The 20,682-nt window shown below is 38.7% G+C and overlaps 2 protein-coding genes across 3 annotated transcripts; one reads left to right on the top strand and one right to left on the bottom strand.

The window, feature by feature from the left end:
• Positions 1-2,911: 2,911 nt before the first annotated feature.
• LOC132119286 (solute carrier family 35 member E1-like) lies at positions 2,912-9,037 on the bottom strand. Its single transcript, XM_059529118.1, has 6 exons — positions 8,704-9,037; positions 4,570-4,640; positions 4,304-4,441; positions 4,088-4,213; positions 3,237-3,482; positions 2,912-3,141 (listed from the first exon to the last, which is right to left on the bottom strand). Exons 1-6 carry the CDS (start codon positions 9,032-9,034, stop codon positions 2,926-2,928), a joined length of 1,128 nt encoding a protein of 375 aa, XP_059385101.1. The 5' UTR covers positions 9,035-9,037; the 3' UTR covers positions 2,912-2,925.
• A 1,424-nt stretch (positions 9,038-10,461) lies between these two features.
• odad1 (outer dynein arm docking complex subunit 1) lies at positions 10,462-20,186 on the top strand. 2 transcript variants are annotated; one of them, XM_059528739.1, is made up of 15 exons: positions 10,462-10,614; positions 10,866-10,941; positions 11,020-11,125; positions 11,931-12,096; positions 12,186-12,305; positions 14,258-14,371; positions 15,037-15,104; positions 15,931-16,118; positions 16,198-16,326; positions 16,407-16,489; positions 16,733-16,901; positions 17,053-17,216; positions 18,732-18,835; positions 18,947-19,040; positions 19,136-20,186. In XM_059528739.1, the coding sequence occupies exons 2-15, from the start codon at positions 10,884-10,886 to the stop codon at positions 19,229-19,231; spliced, it is 1,659 nt and encodes a 552-aa protein (XP_059384722.1). In that variant the 5' UTR covers positions 10,462-10,614; positions 10,866-10,883; the 3' UTR covers positions 19,232-20,186. The 2 variants fall into 2 exon arrangements, with proteins under 2 accessions (XP_059384722.1, XP_059384721.1); XM_059528738.1 differs by having other exon boundaries at positions 19,133-20,186.
• The last annotated feature ends 496 nt before the right edge of the window (positions 20,187-20,682 follow it).

Here is a 20,682-nt window from a genome sequence, read left to right as displayed (position 1 = left end):
GTCATGTGAGTGAAGCAGACTGCAGCAGTTTCCTGAAGCGCAGCGCGAGCTCTCGAAGCTGTCACAGCAGGAAGTGCTCGAGAAGTGAATGAAGGAAGGCAAATCCATCGGGCAACTCCGCATTTACATACACAGGCCTATCAGCTGGGCGAGACGCATTAGAATAAACCACGTCTTTGCATGGCTACATGTTCAGGCGCGAGGAATGATGTTTTGTCGAAACCTAGAGTTTAGTTTATTAGTGACTTGAGTAATGGTTTGAGTTAATATAAGTTTTGGAAACGTCGTACATGTTGAATGCTGGCTCTTTCGCGTCTGAACTGTGATGGAGAGGAAAACTGAGGTTTGTCTCCCTCTGTCGGTCAGATAGGAAAGGAACCAATTTTGTGTGGCTTTTTTTCTTAGTGGCTTCTTGTTTCTTGAAAAATCTAAATAGCAATGCAAACAGCATTTATCTGTATCTAAAGCGCATTTGTGGAGAACATGAGAAAAGCAAATGAAAAAAAAAAGGAAAGCGTCTATGATGTGTTCTCATAATGGCCCGCTGTCCAACTGTATTTGGTTTATTGGATTTTAGATGTTGTGCTCACAAGATACACGTTTTTATATCAGCTGAATGGTTTTCTGGAAGATTTATGTCCATTAAGGATGGAGTTTGGTGAGAAAAAAATTAAATCTATCATTATTATATTCAAATTCACAGATAAATATTTAATTAAATATCCTTAGTGACTTTTTTTAATATTAAGAAATTAGCCTGTGTAAAGAAGTTTGAACCCTTTTCACATAATAATAATAAAAAACTGCATTTGAGAATTCTAACTTCGAACTAAGAATAATAATATTTGGGAGGTTTTAAACTGTGCTACTCATAAAAACAAAAAGGGTTAATGTTATTTTCTATTCTTGTGAATATTCTCCCTACAGAGAGGTTCACGAGGTTGTGCTTAAAAACAAAAGACATTTTTAGATCCTAAATTAGACCTTAACAAAGACTACAGCTACACTTTATCAATTACTCTTCTTTATTTTCACATTTAAAAATAAGTCATCTTATAACCTTTAAACTGACTGGGAGAAATATGACATTAACTGTACCAAGGCATCTTAAAAACTAAATCATATATAGAGACCGGCTGAGAGTAAAACGGTCTCAACGCACCATAGAAAACAAACGAAGAAAACCCAATTAACAGATCTTAACATGGCTGTCAGATTACAGAGACACAAGTCAATCTCCAAAAGGGGAAAAATCTAAGAGCTTGAAGATGCTGAAGAATCATTAAGGACTACAGTAGTGCATGATATTCTGAATAAAAAAAGATAAAATCAGTTAAATATTGGAACTGTTGAGCTGAGTTCATGGGTTTAGGCTCAACTTACAATGATTTACGGTGTAATAAATCAACACAAAAATTAGAAAGACTTTCCTGAACGCCTTAAAATCTCATTTTGAGGATTCCAGTACTGGCATACAATCTCTTGTTAATGATTACGACGCACAAGCACAATGTTTCCTGTACAGATTACAACCAGTCACCTAAAAGCAGTAAGAATTGGGGAGAAGAGAAGAAATCGGCACTGAAAAACAGACTAGTGATGTAACAAAGTAAGAGCGATAGGTTTCATCCGGTGAAAAACAGGTATAAGGAAGAGGGCACACACACACACACACACACACACACACAGTCTTCCTTTTGGCTGCACAAGTTACAATATCAGTTAATGAACCGCTTCATCTGCCTGAACTGATCCAATAAATTCACAATAGGAAGACCGAGTCCTTCAAAATACACAACGTGAAAAATGTCAAGATGCTATTTGAAATCCATAACACTTAAAGTTCTTTTCTTATTGCAGTTATGCAAACATACACGTTTTTTGACCCAAAAAAAAAAAAAAAGTGTCTTAACTTTCCAGCAGCAAGACAATAAATCAAAAATAGAGGGGAAAAAAGCTAGCTTACAAACATTAAACTAATCCCTCACTTCACACATTTAGCTAAAACAGGCATACATTTGAGAATGAAGATGATAACGGTGAAATAACATCTAAAAAGTATATATTTTTTCCAATTTTTGCATATTTATCCCCAAAATGAGTTGACGGATTCTGTTTACTACAGTTTTTACACGCTAAAAGGGCTTGAAACACCTCCAGCTGTCACGAAACGATGTCAGTTTGAGGAACGGAGACAAATTTAAACGTACAGAATGTCAATTTCCTGAAAAATACAAATAAATAAACTGCTTTATGAATCCCCCATTTTCCCTTCCCAGACATTTAATACTACTGAAACTGACCCATAAGTTACGGCCATTGTACGGTAATTCCCGTCTGCACAGCATTAATAAAACATCAATACAAAAAATTGATTATCATGCACATGAACGTGTGAACCATGATTCAAGTGATCTTGTACAGTGACCTCAGTTTAATTTTACACCCCCGGAACTAAAAAAAGCATTCCTTCACAGATATTAGAGATTCAAAACAATCCAATGGGGTGTTTCAGTTCACGATATGGTCAACCAATACACCTTCCTCTAGAAAAATAAATAGTTACAAATTAAAAGCATTTGTATTTGCAGTGACTCAGTGTGTGTCTCGCTCGCTGTCTGTCTCTCTCTCGCTGCAGCACGATGACGTCGAAGACAAGTTACATTCTGAACTTGGCTGAAATGCATCCGGTGCAAAAAAAAAAAAACTGGCAAAAACATCCCAGCACACCACTGAGATATTCCTCGTAAATGGGAAACCATACAAAATAGGGTTTGTAATGAAATAAATAACAGGCCTTTGAAAAAAGCAGTAGGATTCTGTGAGTAAACATTCTTTTTCTGGTCATTCTGCCACTTCCTCGTCTGTATGAAACACACAGCCGTCTCCTCTGAAGAGTCTTTAGAGTCCTCCAAAGTGCTCGACTCACACAACATACTGCTTGGAGCTGTAACTGGTCGTGTAGGCCTGTCGACTGTACTCAAAGTGATCGGTGAGTACTGCGCTGCGACTGTGCTGAAAGTCTGAGCTGTGAGCGAAGGGCCCGGAGCCGTTGGACTGGGGCTTGTCGAAGGAAACCAAATCCTTTGCTGAAACTGGCAGCAGTTTCTTTTTGGCCTCCTGGTTAGAATCGTATTTCGCCTGGTGAGAAAAGCAATGATATTTAAGTTGACATCAGTTTTTAACATTCCTCCTCATTAGTGGTTGAACAAACAATGGATGGCGTGTATAATGACCTTATTATAGAGGAAGACGCCCAGTATTGCCGTCATCATGCCGATGATGTTGGAGGTGTTGACGGGGTTCCTGAGCATCAGCAGGGATATACTGATGACCATGATCCTCTTCGTTGCGTTGGCCACGGCGTAACTGAGTGGGCTCACCAGGTTCAGCACACTGAAAGCGATCATGTTTTGTGCAAAGTTGCAGAAACCACTAATGAGGAGGAGCACGATTGTTCCTGTCCAGTTGGAAACCTCTGTCTGTAGAAGAAAAAGTGTGGGCATAAAGAGTTGGGTTGAATCTCTTGAAACCGAGTCATAACTTATTAACCTCAAAAATCACAAGAAAAAAATGTCCACTACTATTTTTTTATGTTTTTGAGGCATGTCTCTTATGCTCACCAAGGCTGCATTTATTGGATACAAATTACAGTAATGTTGTTTTCTATATTAATAAAATGGAGTGATGCAAAGCTGAATTTCCAGCATCATTCCTCCAGTCTTCAGTGTCACATTATATTTCAGAAATAATTCTGATATACTGATTTGCTGCTCAAGAAACATTTCTGATTATTAACTTTAACGACTGTTTTTCTGCTTAATATTTTTGAAGAAACCATGACACTTTTTCTGGATTCTTTGATGAATAGAAAGTTCAAAAGAACAATTTATTTGAAAAAGAATGGTTTGTAAGAATTTAAAAGTCTTTACTTCAATTGCTGAATAAATAAAAAACATAAAAATTTAAATCTTACTGACCCTACCTACACTTTTGAATGACATGACCTTTGGGATAACAAAAATGAAGACATATTTTCAGATAAACATCCTCTTATTCCGATAAAAACCATTAAAAACCCATTTACCAGGTCTCCATCCATCAGGAAGGATGAGAAATCCACCAGAATCCACGTGGGCAGCATGAACAGGAGTGCATTGAAGCCCAGGATGTTCAGTAACTGGAGGTGATGAATCCTTGTGTCACGCAAGACCTAAAACAACCACAAACATCATTTCATACAGGAAACCCGTCCAGACTTTTCTTTTCTAATTGACAGAAATCACCTCCTACTTAAATGAACCTTTTTGGAGAATATGTTCTGTAAAGAGAAGCAGAGCGTAGCTGCCAGAGCGCTGATCAATCCAGAGACGTCAAAGGACAGTTCAGTGACCGTGGCCAACAGGACACCTCCAATGATGGGTACTAGAGACACATACACCTGGTCAAAAAAGAACCAAACTCATCAAACAATTCAAACTTACTAATAGGCAACCAGTGACTGTTTAAGCCATTTTGAATTCAGTAAATACATGACTTCTTTCTAACTGTGTTTAGATGCAGACAGACCTTTGTGGTTTGCTTCTCTCTCATGATAATCCGTGATAGCAGGACCACCCAGATGGGCATGGTGGCCTTCACTAGAATGAAGGAATGAAAAGAAGACATGCATTCACTCATCTGCGTGATCTAATCAGCCATTAGTTTCGTCACATGTTCGTCTGTGCAGTCTTGTGATCACACTAGGGCTGTCACTTTTTATTCGATATTCGAATATGCATTCGAACATGACGTGAAATATCCGTAATCGAACTATAAATAAAATATCCGGTTTTTAAAATGCCATGTGTAGCGCATTTTTTACAGTCTATGATTAGACCGTTAGTTTTTATTTTATTCTTTGCCATCTTATCCAGTAGAGGGCACTCGTATTGTAGCGTAGGCCCTCGTCTCTCGCCTTGGGCACCAAATAACCTAGAGCCGGCCATGGCATAGTGGCACTTCATATGATAGTTGATATTATAAGTTGATAACCTGCTGTTTCAAACAATGTAAAAACAATCCAGATAGTACTTTTTTTGCCTCACTGTTAATACATTTGTGATTGAATCTCCATTAGGCTATGTTTTTTTTATGCGCGGGAGGGCGGGCACGTAGATATTCGAATACATTGCATGATATTTGATATCCGTTCGAATTAGATTTTTCTCAAAAGTGACAGCCCTAGATCACACCTGGGGTCTGAAACATCTCAGCAGCAGTCGAGACTTCAAAAACAACTCACGCTCTCCCTGTTGACTCCTGCACTAATGCTGCTTCAGATTTAAAACACACAGCTGTTTAAAGCAATCGGCATCCGAACAAACTTAAATGCATCAGACGTCGCTGCAAACAGGCTGCACTCGTAGGTCATCTGACACTAAAGCCAAAAAACATTACAAATCTGAACACTTACAAAATGTTTCCAGTAACGTAGAACAGCTGACTAGACTAAAAATCTGTATAAATAGAAACAAAGTAAAAATTTTAAAATTTTCACTTTTTTTAAGCTTCTCTTGCACCGAAGCGAGGGCGGGGTTTAGCAGTAGCTCATTATCATTTAAAGAGACATGCATCGAAACGGCTCGCTGTGAACAGAGCTGTTGACGAGCTAAAAAGGGTGTCGTTTTACAAAACCACTGAGGAATTTTAACCAAACTATTTTGCAGAACATTTCACGAAGACCCTAAAGAATTATTACAAACTTGTGGAAAAAAACTACCGTGACTTTTCCAAGCCTGGAAATCACAGTTACATCATGTCTCCTTCAAGTGTCCAAACAGTGTAATTAAGAGTGATGAGTTCATGCACAACACACAGGAGGGAATTCTATACAATACACAAGTTGCCAAGCTGATTTGAAACACATCATATGAAATCTCTATAATCTACAGGTCCTTCTCAAAAAATTAGCATATTGTGATAAAGTTCATTATTTTCCATAATGTAATGATAAAAATTAAACTTTCATATATTTTAGATTCATTGCACACCAACTGAAATATTTCAGGTCTTTTATTGTTTTAATACTGATGATTTTGGCATACAGCTCATGAAAACCCAAAATTCCTATCTCAAAAAATTAGCATATTTCATCCGACCAATAAAAGAAAAGTGTTTTTAATACAAAGAAAGTCAACCTTCAAATAATTATGTTCAGTTATGCACTCAATACTTGGTCGGGAATCCTTTTGCAGAAATGACTGCTTCAATGCGGCGTGGCATGGAGGCAATCAGCCTGTGGCACTGCTGAGGTGTTATGGAGGCCCAGGATGCTTCGATAGCGGCCTTAAGCTCATCCAGAGTGTTGGGTCTTACGTCTCTCAACTTTCTCTTCACAATATCCCACAGATTCTCTATGGGTTTCAGGTCAGGAGAGTTGGCAGGCCAATTGAGCACAGTAATACCATGGTCAGTAAACCATTTACCAGTGGTTTTGGCACTGTGAGCAGGTGCCAGGTCGTGCTGAAATACGAAATCTTCATCTCCATAAAGCTTTTCAGCAGATGGAAGCATGAAGTGCTCCAAAATCTCCTGATAGCTAGCTGCATTGACCCTGCCCTTGATAAAACACAGTGGACCAACACCAGCAGTTGACATGGCACTCCAAACCATCACTGACTGTGGGTACTTGACACTGGACTTCAGGTATTTTGGCATTTCCTTCTCCCCAGTCTTCCTCTAGACTCTGGCACCTTGATTTCCGAATGACATGCAAAATTTGTCCAAAAGTCCAGTGCTGCTTCTCTGTAGCCCAGGTCAGGCGCTTCTGCCGCTGTTTCTGGTTCAAAAGTGGCTTGACCTGGGGAATGCGGCACCTGTAGCCCATTTCCTGCACACGCCTGTGCACGGTGGCTCTGGATGTTTCTACTCCAGACTCAGTCCACTGCTTCCGCAGGTCCCCCAAGGTCTGGAATCAGTCCTTCTCCACAATCTTCCTCAGGGTCCGGTCACCTCTTCTCGTTGTGCAGCGTTTTTTGCCACACTTTTTCCTTCCCACAGACTTCCCACTGAGGTGCCTTGATACAGTGAGTGAGTGAGTGAGTGAAGTGACACTCAGCCAAGTATGGTGACCCATACTCAGAATTTGTGCTCTGCATTTAACCCATCCGAAGTGCACACACACAGAGCAGTGAACACACACACACACACACACTGTGAGCACACACCCGGAGCAGTGGGCAGCCTTTTATGCTGCGGCGCCCGGGGAGCAGTTGGGGGTTCGATGCCTTGCTCAAGGGCACCTAAGTCGTGGTATTGAGGGTGGAGAGAGAACTGTACATGCACTCCCCCCACCCGCAATTCCTGCCGGCCCGGGACTCGAACCCACAACCCTTCGATTGGGAGTCCGATTCTCTAACCATTAGGCCACGACTTCCCTTAATACAAGACTTCCCTTACTTACAGGCTGTTCCCAGCACTCTGGGAACAGCCTGTTCGTTCAGAAATTTCTTTCTGTGTCTTACCCTCTCGCTTGAGGGTGTCAATGATGGCCTTCTGGACAGCAGTCTTACCCATGATTGCGGTTTTGAGTAATGAACCAGGCTGGGAGTTTTTAAAAGCCTCAGGAATCTTTTGCAGGTGTTTAGAGTTAATTAGTTGATTCAGATGATTAGGTTAATAGCTCGTTTAGAGAACCTTTTCATGATATGCTAATTCTTTGAGATAGGAATTTTGGGTTTTCATGAGCTGTATGCCAAAATCATCAGTATTAAAACAATAAAAGACCTGAAATATTTCAGTTGGTGTGCAATGAATCTAAAATATATGAAAGTTTAATTTTTATCATTACATTATGGAAAATAATGAACTATCACAATATGCTAATTTTTTTGAGAAGGACCTGTATACACAGAGATCAGGAAGCAGAAGGCAGGTCTGTATTGTGTTGATATGAATGATTTTGCAAGTTGATAAACCATTTAATACCATTATAAATAATTACTATTTGTATCACTTTTATGTTTCAGACTTGATTACTTCAGACACATTATTGAATGCATGTGAAATGTTTGTTATGTCTGACTTGTGCATCACATTGAAGGACGTCACTGTCATGGTGTAACTTTTCAAACAATAATTTACCTCTATAAGTCCTCACTTTCCTGTAGTTTTATTATTATTTTTAACAACATGCTTGTAAGAAAACATGACATGTCTATATGTCCAGCTCTACTCTGCTAATACTCTGTCATTGTGGATTCTGCAGATAAAGCTTCTTTTAATATATGCGTGGAGTTTGATAATAGCGGAGGACATGTCAACAAAAGGAAATTGGGCTTCCTAAACTACACACGTGTTTGTTACAGATCTGCAGCCATGCAGGTGGGTGATGTGGCAGTGTTGTTAAGAGCGAGCGCGGAAGTGACGTAGTCTGGGATCGCTGCATTAAAGTATAATGTTGTCAAAACTCGGACGTATAAAAACTAAAATCTCTTAAATTACGATTGGTTTCCTAGAGTTTGGATAAAAAAGTGGGCGTTTAAACTGGGAACGCAGACTGAATTCACACCAGATATTTGTGGTAAATGACAGACAGCGATAAATAAATAACCCTCGGCGATTTAAAACTCGAACCGAGCCGAGACTATCCGATCTGGTTGGGTTTAAATTGAGCTTGAAGAATAAGGCCTCTCTTACCGAATAACCTAAGCCGTTACTCACCCGTGTGCGCGTACGACACCGGGACCTTCCATATGCTGAAATGGGCCGAGACGGAGGCGAAGTATTTCCCGAAGGCGAGCGGCAGAATGAACCAGCGGTAGTAACGGGCCGGTAACTCCGCTCGCGAGACGCCCCAGGCTCGCAGCAGCGGCGGGAGAAACACGATGATGGAGACTATATGAAAGAGAGACACTGTGACCGGATAGGGGAAGCCGTTGAGGATGATTTTATTGACCACGTTGCCACCAGAGCTGACGGTGTACCAGCACAGGCACAGCACCGCGATCCGAATCCCCTCCCGCACGGGCGGGCGCTGCTCCACCGCGGCCATCTTTCAGCGCGAGCCGCGACGCTACGAGCCACGCACTGGAGGATTCGGTGGAAGAGTCACGTGACTCTGTCACGCCCCTACCACGGGCTTCGAGAGAGTTCGGTTAGATTAGTTTAGATCGGTTAAATGTTTACTGTATACATAATCAATCAATTTAACGGAGCCACGCTCAGAATTGGGCCTCTATTGTTATCGAAAATAATATTTCTGAACTCTGAAAGCTTCGTACACTGTCTGAAGGAGGTCCCGTGTTGATTCATTATTTCCAGTTATTATATTTATGTGTTAAATTGTAGATCTTGTTTTTACTAAATAAATAATAAAATATGTGTATTATTATTATGGAGCCCATAAGTGGACGTGACGGGAGGGAAAAAAGATTCGTTGTCTTGCAAAAGTACTGAGTAACTTTATTTCGCTCGCAAAGACATTGATATACAACATTCATTCATTCGTTTTTTATTGACTTCCACTTCATTTTATTTACATCACAAAAGATATGCTAGCAAACTGATAATTTCTCGCGGGAACTCAAACGGTTTTCGAGAGTTTTTACATATTATTTTATTTTTTTCTCCCATCCAATATTTATTTCCCCATCACTAAGTCCCTTTAGTGACCCCGGTTAGTAGGCCTATATGATATAATATAATAATCATTATTATTTAGATTATATATATAAAGATTTAAAAAAGTGCAAAACAAAAAGTAAGTCACATACTACAGGATGTTTACATTTTTATTAAGATATAAACTAATATACAGTACTTGTTTTAATCCTTTTGTAAGCAAATAAATCCTGTCATCTGCAGGAGACAGTATTGAGGCACAGCAGCCACAGTGTATTTGATTTGTCATACATTACATACTTCATAAGTGCTTTGAATAAATCTTCTTGCATATACTAAAAATTTCCCAACAATCATTTATCACATCATTGGTCCACTGCCAGGAGTCAGGATGGAGGTCTCGTATACTGTGTGTGCACTTTTATCAGTATTTATCTGTCTTTGTCTGCCTCCTCTTTTGACTGGAGGATGACATCCAGTGTAAATCATGTCCTTCTGTTCAGGAGCTCAAGCTTTTTCTGGAAGGACTCTCACTGCAATGTGTGGGTCGGGGCTCTGTTCTTCACTCCAAGAGGAACAGCACTGGTGAAACTGAGTGACCTAATGCTACTGAGCCCACGGCACCTGTTAGTGGCTGGGATATATTAGGCAGAAAGTGAACACTTTGTCCTCAAAGTTGATGTGTTAGAAGCAGGAAAAATGGACAAGTGTAAGAATTTGAGCGAGTTCGATAAGGGCCAAATGTTTTGTACGAGGACAGAAAAAGGTGTCCTCGTAAACCTATACATATACAGCTGAAATTTGTGTGTGTGTGTTTCTTGTATAACTCATGCATAAACATGTTTAATTTTAATAATATAAAATAAAAAAATATGAGTAAAAATAATGCTCTCGTGTTTGTAAGACGCAGCACCCCCTGCTGACCGTTATCTCTCTTAGATACTGTTGCTAACAACAATCAACCCTCCAAAACAGTGGCAGACGATTAAAGTCACCCTGAGAGTTTCTAAGGTAAGATAAGACTTTATTTACCTAGTTAACGTTAGTTAGTTAGTTAATTTGTTAGCTAGTAGTCACTCACATAAATGTTAAGGGAAAGTCAGATGCATACATACCTCATCTAAAATGTTTAGCTTGTACTCTAAATATTTAGACCATATTAACTTTTTTTTGTTTACTGATCATATGACTCGGTGACGGTGAAGTTTGCTGTTACTCTTGTTTTGTGTTTATTAATCATAATTCAAAACTTCCGTTGTTAGCCCAGTGTTGGATTCACTATGTCTGGCGGACGATCCACGACCAAAGCTGGCTTTGACAGCAGTTTGGGGGAAAGTGGTATGCAATTAAACATTGTAATTGATAATCATCATCATGTAGATGAGTGTTCTTATGCAGCCAGTTGTTTGTGTCCAGAAGAGACCGATCTACAAAGAGTGCATCGACTGCGGCTGGAGTTACGCAGACTGGAAAGGAATCGCGAGCTCTACTTGCAGGAAGAAGAAACTTTACGCAAACAGCGGTCAGTCCAGCGCTCAATGCCATCACCTTAGACTGGCCTTAACCCACATGACAGTTTTTTTAACTTAATGGTACACGACCTCTGAACAAACTAACTTACTGAAAATTCATGTTTTGAGATTTCAACCTCAAGATTTGGAACACAATTTGTTTCGATTTATGCCTTTGAATTTCTTGCCGTTTTAGAGCAGAACGTGATTTGTAAAATACATATTTCATATAACATTTTAAAATAGTATATTTGTGCGTTATTCATAATAATATACTTCACTTCAGCAGAGCTAAAAAATAATAAGATTTAAGACATTTATGCACAATATTATTTTAACATAAAAATAACATGATAATGCATAACATACACACACAGAAACAAAGTTTATTGACAAAGACAAAGCAATGACAAAACTGATCATATTTGAAGCAAATAATATGCCATCATTTTGCACAACAGTGTTGCATTATGTAGGCTATATTTGCTGCATTGTGTTTTGTGGAATGTGTGTGTTTGAGTATATATATACAGTACAGAACAAAAGTTTGGAAACATTACTATTTTTAATGTTTTTGAAAGAAGTTTCTTCTGTTCATCAAGCCTGCATTTATTTGATTAAAAATACAGAAAAAACTGTAATATTGTGAAATATTATTACAACTTAAAATAATAGTTTTCTCTTTGAATATACTTTTAAAAAATAATTTATTCCTGTGATGCAAAGCTGAATTTTCAGCATCATTACTCCAGCCTTCAGTGTCACATGTAACATCCAGTCAATTTACTTTCCTTGTGTGTGCATGTTTGTACACAGGCAACAGATTGCTGAACTGCGTGCCGAACAAGAGAGGCTGCTGCAAGCGCAAAGAGAGAGTGAAAGTCCGGCTGTCAAGGCTGTCAGAGATCTGCTGAAGCAACGTGACAAGCTAGACGAAGAAACTGAGAAAGAAAAACAGACCCAAGCAGAGCTGCAAAAAGAGGTGCATATGTGCCTAATTATTAAACATCATCATAAAACACATTCTTATACTATGCAACATGTAGTTATTTGCATTCATTCGATTTACAGATCACGATTATGGAGAAAAAACTGGCGGAAATGAGAAGAGGACAGGCTTCTCACGGTCACAATTCTCAGCCCCGCGACATTCAGAAGGCCATACGAACCACACAGAGCAAACTGGATCGGGTAAACAGAGAATCAGACATTTCACAGCATGCATTTTTACAGACCACAGAGTTGTAGGAACTTTACATGTAAATCAGACCCTTCTGATTTAAAGAGTAACTAAACCCTAAACCAACTTTTTTTAGTTCATGATCTGTAAGAATGGGGCTTTATTAGTGCTGTTCATTGATTCGAGTAACTTTTTTGACATTTGAGTATAAAGTGTTTTAATTCTATACTATATGGTGTAAAATCGTCTGAGTGCTGCCCTCTTCAGGTTGAATGGTGGCTACTGCAGTTGATTTTTCCTATTGGAAGTTGCGGTGGCAACTGACGTAAGCAGTTTCCAGCTCACCACGGCCCTTGGTACGAGCTACCACGCCCTTGGCAGTATAAAACCATCTTGTTCTATCAAAATCACTGTAGTGAGTCAGGAGTTGGAATTGCGAGTATTGAAAATGACCAGGATAGACTATTATAGCATCTATTTAGCATAGCATTTACATACTTATTTAGATTATTTCGTGTAGCCTATGTAGTTAATTAGCATAGTTGTTAGTGTAACGTTAGTATTGTTAGAAGCATAGTTAGTTAGTAGCATAGTATTTCATCAGTTAGGATAGCTTCAAGTTAGTGTAGATTTATCTGTATTTAGTACAGTGGTCAGGATGGAACGTATGTTAAGTGTTACTGGTTGCGACAGCACTGCTGGACTGCATAGTTTTCCAGCAGACTTTAAAATTAGGCGCCAGTGGTTGCATGCACTTGGCCTTAAAGATCGCGAGTTCCCGCCTAGAGCTGGAGTGTGCAAACTGCATTTTATGAGGAATTGCTTCTCCAACGCATTGGAGGTGGAAATGGGCTTCTCCACACAGCTCGCTCTTAAAAGCGACGCGGTGCGGGAGTTAAGACCGCAGTTTGAGCCAGCGGCTCGAAATGATATGGCTCAGGCCACAGATACATCGACATCCTCCACTTCAGGTAAATGTGGGGGAGAAAAGTCCTCTACTTCAAATGAACGCTCTGTTGCAAAGCTACTTGCGTCACTACAGTCACTCTCCATTTTAGGAGCAGCTGTCAATTAATCCGTCACTGCGGGTCTCAGATTCACGCCCCACGCACTCAGCCCCGCCCTCGGTTCATCCCCTCTATCTCCGCTGTGCTCTGCCCACTTTTCAGCATTTTTCAAATATTGCCAGTGGCTGGAGTCAGGCTCTGACCAGGGGTTTAGTTACCCTTTAAGTGGTTTTTGGCCAGAGTAAACTGCAAACGGGACAAGATTCTATGACATAACTGACAGTAACTGGTCAGTGAAGGTAACTGAATATTTTTTTTATCTATTGTCTATTGTAACGGTGGAGTCATGACAACGGAGATGTGGATCCAAATGCAAGTTTTATTTGAATTGTAATCAGACTGGCAGGGTCAAACACCAGCAAGCAATCATAATCCAGGACGAGACAAAATAGTAATCCAATAAACAGGCAAAGGTTAGGGCAGGCAACAAATAACCAAAAGACAAGGAAACAGTCCAGAGTCAAAAACAAGGTAACATGGGAAACCAAGGCAAAGGATTATGGGGAATGAAGTCCAGGGTAAAGTGGCAAGAGTCTGTAATGGAGTGACCTCTAGAGAAGCTCACGAGCACTCCAGCTACAGATTGTGACATCTATAGAGCTCTTCTGGCTTGTTTGTTAGCTCTATAGATACGTCACTAAAGGCAGAAGCAATGGATTTTGCGGTTCTGAATGCAGCGACTAGGCACTACTCACATGCTGAAGTTTTGTTCAGAATCCATGTAATGCACATTTAAAGAAATATCTGATTGAAAAGTTTAGGGTTCATAAACAGAACTTTCAGAATCTGAAAGTGGATTGGATTCATGTGGATTGGTGAAAAGCAGTGCATTTAAACATACCCAATGTTTGGATGATCTTCTCCATTCATTTATTTTTCCCTTGTTGTCCCTGCAGTCTCGTGCTCGCTTTAACGAACAGATGAAGATAAACAGCCGGCACAGAAAAGATATTGAGACACTACACATGCAGCGTACCCGATTCCAGCAGCTGTATCGCAAACTGGAGAAGGTGGTGGATCCTGGGCAGCTCTGGAGTGTTTTATACAATGAGTTTTACTGAACGCAGTTAAAGGAATAATTCCTGCAAAATGAAAATTTTCAGAAAATTTACTTTACAGGTCATCAAGATATAGGTGAGGTTATTACTTCATCGGAACAGATTTGGAGAAGTTTGGCATTGCATTCCTTGCTCACAAATGGATCCACTGTAGTAAATGGGTGCCGTCAGAACGAGAGTTCAAACAGCTGATAAAAATATCACTTGTAATCCACATGAGCATCATTTGTCCATCATGTCCATCAGTTCATCTTGTGAAAATTGTGTCCATCAGAACATCTTGTGAAAAGCTGCGTGTTTGTAGGTAGTAAATCCATCAGACCTTTTGGCTTTATACCATTACTTCTGGCCAAACTCCAAATTAATGCCTCCTTCAGTTAAAAAGTCCATCCCCTTTTGGTTTTATCAACTGTATGGACTCTCATTCCGAAGGCACCCAGAGGATCCATTGGTGAACAAGTGATGTAATGGCAAATTTCGCCAGATCTGTTCTGATGAAAAAAGAAACTCTTCTACATCTTGAATGGCCCGAGTCGGGAGGTTGAGTCAGTTTTCAGCAATCTTTCATTTCGGGGTGAACTATTCCTTTAAAACAGGTGCTCTTGTCTTTCTTCCAGGTGTTGCAAGATATTCGTAAGGAAATTGCTGAAGTTGTCGACAAGTCAGCTACAGCTTACGATGCAAAGTGAGATACTTTGAGATTTTAAGATTTGGTAATATACAGTGTTCCCACAATCATAAAAACCTGGAAATATCAGGGATTTTGACAAGTGATTTTGAAAATTAAAAACATTTGAATTGAAATATAAATAAAAACATATAAATAAAATAAAACAGAAAAATGAGGACTAAAATATTAAATATAATACTGAATTAATTAAATGTATTAAAAAGTAAAACTTTATATAAATAATATTAAAATAACACTGCACGAAAATTGCTAGAAAACGGCATAAAATCCCATTTTATGTTGTTCAGCACATGATTTTATGCAGTGTTTACACCACTTTATATTAATGAATGTCAATTCAACTGTATTTTAAATAAAAGCTAATGAAATATATTAGGAATGAGCTTAAATAATAATATTAATAATAATAATAAAATATTAGATTCATTATAGAAATTTTCATGACTATGATATTTTATATACTTAAAATAGTTTTAGTTTTAAGGAATTTAATGGCCTGCATCCATGACAATTTTATGTATATGTAAAGTCCTCAATTCAATATTATTGGTAATATTATTCTGTCATGCACTATAGATTAAATTGAATGTGTCATTTTTAACTAAACTGAATACTTGTAATATCTGTGAATTTAGCATCGTCGAACTTAAATGCAAAAGGTTTCCCAACCACTTTTAAAAGAGAAAAAGCACACACAAAAAATGCACACATCACTTTTAGTAGTGTTTTTTTTAATCTTGTACGATATTATAAATTGCTCTACCCTCATTAAGTCTATTGGATGTTTGAAAATGGTTCGAGTTATCTGTGTGTATTTCAGAGTGGATGCTCAGACCAAGACTTCCATGATAAAGGAGAAGGCGGTGAAGGATCTTGCACAGTACTCAGCTGAGATGCAGGAGCTGGAGAGAGTCATCGCTCATGAACACCAACTCAAAGAGTTCATGAGCACCAAGAATAATCAGAGAGCCAACATGGATAATGGGAAGAAAAACAGACGCAGACAGGGTCAGAGAGCAGTTATTGTTATGAATCAGAAATGCTACTGTATTTTGGCTGAAAAGTTAACAAAGTGTGCTGATGGCAGAGATGAAGGAGCAGAGGAAGGCAGACGGAGGAGAAGAGACACCTGAGTCTCTGAGGAAGGCTTTCCAGCAGATTCAGGAACTGACTGGAGAAGATAATTTGGGGAAGCTGGTTACAAAATTCATTCAGGGTGAGCTTTGTGTTTCATTTTTTGTGCTAGCAAAAGATTCCAGTGAGTTATGCTACAACTGATTGTTTTTTTTTTCACAGGTGAAGAAAGGAACTTTGCTCTGTTTAATTACGTTAATGAACAGAATGCGGAAGCTGAGAAACTGAGAGAGGAAATCCAACAGGTCAGTGTTGTCAACATTTCTCTTTAAGCTTTTATATTTCATTCCAGCTACATTTTAATACACAGGAATGGTCTTGAATAATTGTAGTTTTAGTCAACAATAACAACGCTGGAAATTACATCTTGAAGACCAAGCAAAAGCCTGTGCCTACCAAGCTGAATGTACATGCAGTGTGAATAATGTTATTCATATTGACATTTTAATATGATTTTAAACCCATTTTTTGTCTTGATGCTCTTCTAGATCAGAAAAGATACGGAGCAGCTGAACATAAAAAGTCGCCAGCAGGAACAGGAGAGTCAGGTGGCTTTAAAACAGGTGAAGGCACAACTGCAAGAGAGTAAGGCACAGACTCAACAGTATGAAGACCAGGCCGATCACATCAGCAAGATCCTTGATCAGTTCAAAACAGGTACAAACAGAATCACACCTGCATCAACAGATGATTGTGATCCCTGGAAGAATCAAGACCACATTATCATATTGGAATAAGTATATTACTTACTATATATAACACGATTATACTTAAAAGTAGCAGTTACTTATGTTGATGTCATTTCTAGGGATAGACAGTATGTTCAAAAAGACTGACTGCAGCTTAGGGCAGATGGAAGGCATGCTGGGATCTTCCTCTGGGATCACAGACAGTAATCTGATGATGTACCTCGGCTTGGTGGAGCAGAAGGCCAGTGAACTGCTCACCATCCAAGCCTTCATTAAATCTAAGGTACAGAAAAGACTTAATTCACTCCAGCACACATGTGAGAGAAGGTACAGGTTGTTTGATAGCATTAAAGCAATTTCATGTGGCTTTAACAAATGCAAATAAGAAATACAAAGTTGTGCATTAGATTGTAGGGTTAAAAAAAAGTATTGCAGGTAAAATACAATTCAGTAACCAGAGAAAAACATTCAACTCATTCCTCAGTTAAATATATTCAGCGAAAATCACAGGAATAAATTAGATTTCAAAATACATTCAAATAGAAAAAAGTCATTTGCAATATTTCACAATATTACAGTTTTTACTGTAGTTTTGATCAAATAAATACAGCCTCGCTGAGAATAAGAATAAGAGTCTTTTAAAAAAGCATTGGAAACTTTTGAACATTAATGTAAATTTAAAGGGGTCATATGATGCGATTTCAACTTTTCGTTACAAGCTGTTTGTGAATAGATAAGATCCCTAAAGTTGCAAAGACTAAAGTCTCAAAGCCAAAGAGATATTCTTTATAAAAGTTAAGATTTGTACATGCCCTCCTAAAAACACCTCATTTAAACACGCCCCCATGTTTATGTCACTCTGGGAAGATTTGCATAACAACGCCCAAATGTTCACGCAAAGAAAGAAGGCGTAACTTTTATTCTCACTGTAGTGTTGCTGCCACCGCCATGTTGTGAAGATGCTGTGCAGTGTAGAGTAGCGCTTGTTGTTTGTCGTTTCTCCATTCAAAAATGCAGACATGGTTTTATGTTTTTGCGGTGCGATGCAATGCGATGCGATACAATGCGTAAAAAGACAGTATAAGTCAACTCTCTTTCTGTTAAATGCAGAAATAGACTTTTAAGGATTATAAACACAGCTGGTAAAATTATTGGTGAGAAACAAGTAACCCTGTCTGATCTTTATATTGTGGCAGTAAAAAGGAAAGCATCTGCTATTGTGACAGACCCTACCCATCCTCTGCACAGCTCATTTTATTTACTTCCATCTGGTAGACGATTTAAAGTACCGTTGGCGAAAAAGGCCAAATATAAGAAGTCTTTTATCCCGATGGCTGTTGACATTTTAAATAGGAAATAGGGGAGGGGCTTATCTTAAATTGTGTGGTTGTCTGTTGTATTTGTATTGTTGTTAGCTGTGTATTGATAGTTGTATATTGTTTGTTGAGCCTTTTGTCTAAAGACAATTTTCTACCCCTGTGGGGATAGACAATAAAGCTTTTGAATTGAATTGAATTGAATTGAATTGAAGTCATTATAATCAGTAATTATTGAGGTATTCAGCCAATCAAAAAGCACTGGATAGCTGAGCGATCAGAGAACACCTCACTTTTCAGATGAGCTTTGTAAAAACTGATGCGTTTCAGAAAGGTGGGCCATAGAGGAAAAACAATAATGTACAGTATATGGAACCCTAAACAGCATAAACACATTTCATTACACCAAAAACACAAAATAATGTTCTTTTTAGCAACATCATGTGACCTCTTTAATGTAAACATATTTCACATGTTGACAGGACCCAGAGAACAGTTCTGATCTGAAAACGGTCGCTCCGTTCCTGCTGGGTCAGAAACTAGACGTTCAGACACACGAAGCGAGCGTTCAGCCTCCTGCTACCAGGTATGAGCGGCTTTATATATATTGAGCCACACAGGCAAAATATATGGAAATATTAAATATGTAACTTCATATTGTTAATACATGCTTCTGATTTTATTGTGCATGATTCAGGCATGATTATGAGGCAGAGGACTCTTCTCTGATAGATGAAGCGGAACGACCTTTGACCCGTGAAGAACTCCGTCAGCACATTATGAGGAAGAGTGTAAGAAACACAGAAGATCTTTTTTGTATTCTGATTTACCGATTAACTACGGTTGCATTACAGTTACAGGGGTAATTGTTGGTTATCTGTAGCAGGACCAGCTTAAAGAAGAGTCTCTGCGTGCAGGAGGAAGCAGAGAAGTGAAAACCCCTAAGTGCAGCACCATGTCCAGAACCTCCCTGGAGGCCTGAGACGCAGTCTGGTCTTCTGGTTATTATTTTACAATGCATGTTTTTTCTGTATTCAGTCTCTACTAAATATTTTTTGTAGTAATGCTTGAAGGATTTGGGTCTCTTATAATTATTAAATAATAATAATTCTCTTAAATTATTATTTAATAAATAAAATAAAGTATATTCTTAACTCAATTCCTGTTTACTTTAAAACCTCAAAATTGCATAGATTTTGTTATCCAGGAGATTTTCTAATGGTTGTGTATTATGTTCCATTTTCTGCAGCTCATTCTCTAATGTGTCTTTTATTATTTTTTTAAATGCTATGCAGACTTTAAGAATGTTTTCTGGTTAATTAGATTTGACTTTAACTGGTTTGAAATTTGACCCCTTTTTAACCCTCCTCCATTTGCTGCAAAAAGTTTTGTGCACAAGGCCCACCTGGTTACCATCGCAGCAACCCCCCCCCCCCATCACAGCTGAAGCTCATTTCCGCATACGAGCAATGGCTTGGTCTCACCCACTTACAAGAACCGCGCACACTGCATAAAAACAAAACAAACAAACAAAAAAAAACCTCAGAGATTACGCTGACAAGAAAGAAAATGAATGACTTATGAATAGGCAGAAATTGATACTGTTGATCATGGCATTCTTTTGTCACGTCTTGAACAGTATGTGGGCATCCATGGAAGGGCCCTAAGTTACTGACAGAACCTTTTCAGTTGACATTGGAGGCTCTGTCTCAGCTGTAGCTCCTCTTACCTGTGGTGTTCCCCAAGGTTCAATCTTGGCTCCAACTCGGTTTTCACTATTCTTGTTACCTCTAGGTACCATTCTTAGGAGGCATAGAGTGTCTTTTCACTTTGATGCAGATGACACTAAAATCTATCTGCCTTTGAAGCATACTGAAAGGAAAAGTTTAGAAACTGGTTGTTTGTACAAATGATATACGATCCTGGATGACCTTAAATTTTTTTTAACTTAAATGCGAGTAAAACGGAATCAATTGTGTTTGGGTCCTGTGGGTAAAAAAACTACTGTTAATGTTTCCAATCTGTACTCTTACATCAAACTGACTGTGAAAGATCTGGGAGTCTTTTTGTATTCCACTTTAAGATTCAGGTTGTAATAAGTTGATTTCAAAATGTTGTTTGTTTTTAAATGTCTAAATGTTCTTGTGCACACATACTTATCTGAACTCTTAAGTCTGAACACGTCAGGCAGGTGCATACGGTCCACCAACAGAAATGGCCCAGCCTCGAACATGTTTGAAGTCGAGAGGGGATCGTGCGTTCGCAGTTGTTGGTCCTAGGCTTTGGAATAGCCTTCCCTTATCTCTAAGATCCCTGTCCTCTGTACTTAAGTTTAAATCGAAGTTTTTAAACAAATCTTAATTATATTTGTATTTCTTTATTGGTTATCCTATTGTTTATTTGTGCTATATAAACAAACAAAATAAAAATAAT

This window comes from Carassius carassius, chromosome 38 (assembly GCF_963082965.1).
Source record: "Carassius carassius chromosome 38, fCarCar2.1, whole genome shotgun sequence".
Lineage (NCBI taxonomy): Eukaryota > Metazoa > Chordata > Actinopteri > Cypriniformes > Cyprinidae > Carassius > Carassius carassius.
The sequence above is the reverse complement of the archived record's forward strand: the minus strand, read 5'-3'. Positions and strand labels throughout refer to the sequence as shown.

Bases quoted from the DNA above. Each gene is read 5' to 3' on its own strand.
- LOC132119286 (XM_059529118.1), bottom strand. From the start codon at position 9,034: ATGGCCGCGGTGGAGCAGCGCCCGCCCGTGCGGGAGGGGATTCGGATC. The intron at 4,214-4,303 runs GTTCATTTAAGT...TGGTTGTTTTAG, and splicing joins AGAACATATTCTCCAAAAAG to GTCTTGCGTGACACAAGGAT. The intron at 3,142-3,236 runs GTCATTATACAC...TTTTCTCACCAG, and splicing joins GCGTCTTCCTCTATAATAAG to GCGAAATACGATTCTAACCA.
- odad1 (XM_059528738.1), top strand. From the start codon at position 10,884: ATGTCTGGCGGACGATCCACGACCAAAGCTGGCTTTGACAGCAGTTTG. The intron at 12,097-12,185 runs GTGCATATGTGC...TTCGATTTACAG, and splicing joins AAGCAGAGCTGCAAAAAGAG to ATCACGATTATGGAGAAAAA. The intron at 15,105-15,930 runs GTGAGATACTTT...TGTGTATTTCAG, and splicing joins GCTACAGCTTACGATGCAAA to AGTGGATGCTCAGACCAAGA.